Source organism: Borostomias antarcticus (genome assembly GCF_949987555.1).
Source record: "Borostomias antarcticus genome assembly, chromosome: 27".
In the NCBI taxonomy this organism is placed as follows: domain Eukaryota; kingdom Metazoa; phylum Chordata; class Actinopteri; order Stomiiformes; family Stomiidae; genus Borostomias; species Borostomias antarcticus.
Window position 1 is genome coordinate 6,799,132 of NC_140260.1, and position 6,685 is coordinate 6,805,816.

General features: G+C 49.5%; 1 protein-coding gene across 1 annotated transcript in view; it reads right to left on the bottom strand.

Annotated features, from left to right (window-relative positions):
* The window catches only part of LOC311326428 (T-complex protein 1 subunit gamma-like), an 18,683-nt gene that overhangs the window by 3,395 nt on the left and 8,603 nt on the right, over window positions 1–6,685 (bottom strand). The window contains exons 10-12 of the mRNA XM_084459321.1: window positions 1,873–2,316; window positions 1,329–1,555; window positions 940–1,134 (exon numbers count right to left, since the gene is read on the bottom strand). Of these exons, the coding sequence (XP_084315447.1) occupies window positions 940–1,134; window positions 1,329–1,555; window positions 1,873–2,316 (866 nt within the window). The remainder of the gene's footprint in view (window positions 1–939; window positions 1,135–1,328; window positions 1,556–1,872; window positions 2,317–6,685) is intronic.

A 6,685-nucleotide genomic window follows, 5' to 3' on the forward strand; every position in this document is an offset into this window, starting at 1 on the left:
CACACACACACACACTGTGTGTGTGAGTACGGGTGGGTGCGCATCCAGACTCGGTCTTGATCCTTATACTCCACTTCCCTCCGATGTTTGTCATAGTTTTTCTTCTGTTTCTGTCTAGCGTTCTTGAGCTTGCTGGTGACAAAGTCTTTTAGCTCACACAGCTGGGCAACCTTTCCAAATGCTGGGGCGTCAGGAGTGCACTCTCGGGGCAGCAACAGAACCTCCATGGGTCCCCTGAGAGGTCGGTTGAGGTTCACCTCAGCAGGTGTCACTCCGGTGGATTCGTGGACAGCAGAGTTCAATGCAAACCGGAATTCGGGTAGGTATTTATCCCAGTGCTTATGGTTGTCATCAACATAGGAGGCAATCATGGTTCTTAAATTCCGGTTGATCCTTTCTGTTAGGTTTGTCTGCGGGTGATAAGCGGTCGTCCTCTTCGGACCCACGTTCCACTGCTTGCAGACACTTTCAAAGACAGAGGAAACAAACTGTGAGCCCTGGTCTGAAAGGATGAAGTTTGGTACTCCCCAGCGGGTTAGGATTTCTTCTGTGAGCACCTTGGACACAGTCTCAGCAGTTGCACGTCGTAGTGGGAAAAGCTCCACCCATCGTGAGTAGTAATCTACAAATACCAAGAGGTAGACATTCCCCTTGGAGCTTCTAGGGAAAGGGCCCATCAGGTCAACCCCCAACATCTCCCAAGGGCTATGGACGACAGTCTGGAGTTTTCCAGCAGGTTTCCGGCTTTCCGGTTTTCAACTTGTGTTGTTGGCATATCTGACAGCATTGGACATAATGTTTGACATCTAAGCTTAGGTTTGGCCAATAAACCAAGGCTTGCAATCTTTTATAGGTTTTGAACCTCCCCAGATGGCCAGCCAAGGGGTCCTCATGGAAGAGCTGCAGCAGTTGGGTTCGTAGCGGTGATGGTATATATACCTGGTACAGCGTCTTATGAGGCAGCTGCACCACTTGGTATACCTTGTCCTCCAAGATGGTATATTTGGTAGCCGAGTTCTCCACAACTTCACCCTGATCCACAATAGACTGGTACAATTTCCGTACGTCTGGGTCTGCTTGTTGAGCCTTCCAGAGGGCTTCGTCTGAGATCTGCAGGTCTTTCACCAGATCCAGCTTGAAGGACAGGACAGAGGCACAGGTGGGCAAGGGAGGACTATATCCATCAGCTGGGGCTCTGGACAGCGCATCAGGCACCGTATTGTACTTTCCCTTCCTGTACTCCACTGAAAAAATGAACTCCTGGAGACGTAAGGCCCACCTGATGAGACTACAATAAAGTTTGGATGTCCCAGTATGGGCGTGGACACAAGGCAGCGTTTCAGGGTCTCAAAGGCATCCTGGCACTTCGGCGTCCAGATAAAGTTGGCTCCCTTGCGCTTCATTGCATTCAGGGGCTCTGCCAGCTGGGAGAAGTTAGGCACGAACCTGTGGTACCACCCTGACATTCCTAGAAACCTCTGGACTTCCTTGAGGTTCCTCGGGACAGGGAAATCCTGTACAGCCTGTGTCTTCTCTGTATCCACCTGAACACCAACTGCAGAGACGACATGGCCCAGGAAGTTAAGGGAAGATCGGAAGAAATGACTCTTTTGCATATTGACTGTCAGTTTGGCATTCCTCAGAGCATTAAAATGAATGAATGTCGTAGAAGTGTTGTTGCCAGGCTGGGGAGTAAATTATGAACGAAGCTCCCACGAAGCTTCCCAAGGGTAATTTCCATGAGCCGCCGGAAAGTGGCTGGGGCGTTTTTTAGGCCAAAGGGCTTGACTTTAAATTGGAAGAGCCCATGAGCACAGACAAACGCTGTCTTTTTCTGGCTCTCTGGATCCATTCTGACCTGCCAATATCCACGATTCAGGTCAAGGGTGGAAAACACTGCGGCTCCTGCGAGAGACTCCAGGATCTCCTGAACCGTGGGTAATGGGTAGGCATCAGTGTGCGTGATGGCATTCAGCCTCTGGTAGTCGACACAGAATCTGAGTCCTCCAGTTTTCTTGGGTACCATCACTACAGGTGCAGCCCAAGCAGAGGATGATGGCTCTATGATGTCGTCGGCCAGCATCTCGTCAATGAGCTCCTTCATCACTTTGAGCTTAGGTGGAGAGACTCTGTATGGCTTCTGCTTGAGAGGTATATCCTGTGTGAGGAAGAGCTTGTGGGTCAGGATACTGGTGCGGCCCAGGGCTGAGGTACATACATCTGCATTATCTCGTAGCTGCTGCAGGAAGCATGTTTTTTCCTTTTCTGGGAGCTGAACATCTTTGACAGCCAGGAGGAGTGGATCGGTCCCCTCTTCTAGTGCACCCAGAAGTGTAAGGTCACACGGGGCTGTAGCAGAAAAGAATGCGACAGGTGAGGCTGGTCCCCAGTCATTGATGTTAAGTGAGCTGCGCATGAATGGATGTCTGACCTGTGGATCTTGCAAGAACCAGTAGGTCTGTTCAATGATGTTGATCTGGAGTCCACTAAAGAACAGAAAGTCCAATCCCAGGATAACGGTGAAGGCCAGGGATTGCAAGGACAGCACAACAGAAGGGAAGACCCATGTTCGGTTGTGTATAGTGAAGGTCATGTCTCCCCACCCCAGGGGTTGTCTGGTTCCCCCATCCGCCAGGTATAGTGGGCCCTCTGTCCACGGTTTCAGCTCCTCATTGCTGCCTTTCACCTCTGTCCAGAGTTTTTCATTCAACAGGGTGTAGGTTGAACCTGTGTCCACAATGGCGGCGCCTTTCCATGGACCGATGGTAAGAGGAATCAACAACTGGTGAGGAAGTGAGTTCAAAGAGGCAGAGCTACAGGATTGAAAGGAAAGTGGTGATTTCCCAGGACACTCAGAGGCTGGGAGAGTGGATATTGTGGGATTGGAACCCAGCCCAGGTTGTAACCCGGAGGACTTTGAGTGTTTGTTGCCTCTGTTGGCCTGATACTGAGGGCACTCTCTAGGTGGGTGTGAACTTTTGCATCTCCAACACACCACCTGAGAAGGGTTAGGGGTTGAGATGGATGTAGCTGGTGAGGCTGAATGTGTAGGCAAAAACGGGGTAGGTTTGAGTTGCTGTTGTTGTTTTGATGCCTTCTTTCTCTGTTCATATTGGAGCTGGTTCTCCCGGTCCTTCTCCAATTGTTGGCCCAGGCGGACCAGAGTCAACAGACGTGACCTGAGTGCTTCTCAGTTGGCTGGCTAGGTGAGGATTAATGTTCTTCAGGATCAACTTGATGACCTCTTTCTCCTCGATGTCAGGCCTCCAGCGTCTACAGAGAGAGCGGTAAGTATAGGCGAAATCACGAATACATTCCCCTTCAGCCTGTACACGAGTCCGTACTCTCTCCGCCAGCTCATCTTGGTAATCCTCTGACAGAAAGGCTGCACGGAACCTCTGCTCGAACTCAGTCCAGGAGGTGGTGTCCAGGCGAGCAACGTCCCACCAGTCTCGGGCTGTGCCATGCCGCACGCTTCTGAGAGTGGCGACCAGCTCCTCATCGGTGAGAGGGTGAAGGGCAAGATAATCTCGACATGTATCCAGGTACAGTAGGGGATCTTGAGTGTCCTCAACTCTTCCAAAAGAAGGGAACTGCAGTTTAATCGGGCTTTTCCCTTTGTATCCGCTTCTTAGATCCATCTTAAGGGGAGAAGTAGAAGGGGAAAGGAGTTCTGGTCCTGAGGCTCCAGCCTGCATGGTTGACTGCAGTCGGTGACGAGGATGAATGGATACTGGCTGCGTGACATCTATAGGGGCAAGGGGTGTGGTCTGGACCGCGGAAGAAACCTGGGAAGTGGCATGGAGGGTATACTGTCTGACGGATTTCAATTCAGATGACATAATCTGAATCCCAAATCGCGCACTTAGGCGAAAGTGCAGAGCACTCGCGGCCTTGTGGCCTTACATGCGCGTTCCCGCTAAGTCCACAAGGGCTCAGGGTAGTTCCAAAACTGAATTGCTAGGTCCACAAGTGCGCCACGCCGCCATTTTGCGCACTTTAACCGCACTTACCGAAAGTCCGCAATTTCACGGACTTAGGAGCAGAAAATACCCACAGTCCACCGCGTCCCATGTGACACAGTGCTTGAGTGCATCCGCGTCATGATCCGAGTGCATCACACATAAATGATGACATTTGCAGATAACACAACATTTATCTTGAAATCCACATGCTGCAAACATATCCCACCCAACCTAATTTTTTAATTATTATTAAATTAAAACAGACGTCAATCGGTCAATTTGCAGAGCTGAAGGGAGCGTCAGAGCAGCCTCTGCGTCGGAGGAACGCGGCAGCCAATGAAAAACGAAGTGGGAGGGGCATTGAGCGAAACTGGAAGTGCTGTCCCATTTAATTCACGGCCCTGCACCCTGAGGCCCTTCCAGCTGACGTCAATTAAGTGCTCAGGCCACAGACCACAAGTGCGAGGGGCCGCAAGTGCGGTTTGCGCACTCAGATTGGGATTCAGCTATTGTGTCCAGCTGATGTGTACATTTGGTAATGTCAGATGCCACATTCTGTATGGTGGTTACCAGAGGAACCAATGCCAGGTTTACATCCTCCATAACTTGTGACTGGTGTTGCTGTAGTCTCCAAGAGAGTGTGGAACTGAACTGTGATCGGTTAAACTCCAAATGTTTTTCCAATTGTTTTTCCATGGCTTCCAGTAATTGTTTTTGTCCAAGCTCGTGCATTTTCAAGAGCTTTTGAGTGAGAGCTTCCAGTGCGCCATCCATGGTTTGACTGAGGCGTTGTTGCTCAGCAGTCAGTTTATTGAAGTTCTCCAACAATGATTGATGTGTGTTGTGCTCCACATTTACGTCCTCCCTGTGGACACCAGGGGGTGCTGTTGCTGCAAAATGCATGTATTCAGTTAGGTCCATCTCCTGGAAGATGTGTGGAGATAGACTTTGGGCAGTAGCTGGTGCCTCCATCGGCACAGACGGAGTCAGGTCCATATCCACAAGGGTGTTTGATGTTGTGTGTTGAATAGGAGATGGCATATTTCCTGTCCCTCTTGAACGTGGGCGGGGTACAGGCCAGATTCCTGTCTCATTTAGGGGATCAAAAAGAGTCAACACATCCTGGTCCATTGCTTGTCTCTCCATTTAGATTTTTTTTATTTCTTTTCAGGTATACTTGATGGATGGTTGCATCTTTGAATGTGCTCTTATATCAGAAGTTTGAGTTTAGAACGGTCTTGGTATAAATGAAGTCAACGACGCAAATTCAGCCGAGGCACGTACGTCACGGCCGGGGGGTCAGCAGAGGTTAATCAGTCACGCATGACGCAGCACCAGCTGACTGTAGCTGTCATAGCATTGGTCAGCTCACTAGAGCGCATGTATTTAAGCTGTCAAAACATGTCATTGTTCGCGCTTGCCTTTACTGCTGTTGTGCATTGCATGCTCGCCCCACCTCCTCCCCTGCTCCTCCTGCGTATGTCGATGTCGTCTGTTGTCATCGTTGCTCTCTGTCCGGGGTAGTTTGCAGGTATTCCACCAGCGTCGGCCGGTGGATGCCAGAGTAGCCGCTAGCTGGTCTCTGTGGCTTTCCATGGCGGGCGCCATGGACGCAGAGACACGAGGCTGTATCTCCCGCGGAACCCACGAAGCGTCGGCCCGTGGGGACCAGGGACTATAATGTACAGCAGTCCTCCTGTGGCACTCTTGACGGTCTTAGTGGGCTGAGTTACCTCCGAGCGTCTTCCCGATCGCGGCCCACTCTGATCGTCATTGAGGCAGGATGCCGTTCCCCCTTCCTGGCTCTCTGGGCCAAGGGCTTGGCCCAGAGGGGGGGAACACCTAGATTGCCTCCCCCTGCTAACGCGCTTTCCACGCCGGTGGAAGGCAGGGGGCCCCCCGGACAGAGCACACCGCCAAAAATTCATATGCATGTATTATGCCGCTTGTATAATAAATGTTCAAATTTGACAAAAGTGATCTCGTCTGAACTGTATTAAAGCTTGATAGGTCCCTTCGTGGTTGCCATTTTTTATGTGACGGTTTGACTATATTATAATGTGGTTGCCAGTCAGGCTAAACCTGACAATGAAAGATTTAAGGTTCTTTTCATCCCCTATGGTCAGTCATCCTCACAAAGGGTGCATGTATCAGCTATTTTATACTATATTTTTATATTTTATAGTATATGGACTTCTCATGAACCCTCATAACAGGTACCAAGGTTTCCGTTCTTAATATTAAATTATATTTTTCTCATAACCATTATACCACACATTTCAATAATACACCGTACCAATGCGTTGCATTCAATAGGGCAATGAAGGCACATGCACACGTAATATACGGGGCAAAATCAAAATATATTCAAGCAAAGCATGCAATTAAACAAAACAAATTGCAGTTCATTCGCATAGGCCGTCACCATAAATCAATCACAAATCGAAAATATATCGCACCAATTAGTCAGATCCAGAGCTACATCAGTCCTTTCCGACAGCGCAAAACCGCACAAAAATTATAACAAGAGTCCTTGGCTCAGTTCAGTCTTTGGATCTGTACACTTAAAATCTTGGACCAGCACAAAACAAAGGAACAATTCAACTCACGACACCGTCACTGTCACCCCGTAAGTTTCAGCAGTAGGCTACGGTGAATAATCGCTAGTTAGGTTTGTAAATCCCGTAGCTGAATGCTATTCTTTGGGTGGTTATTATTCC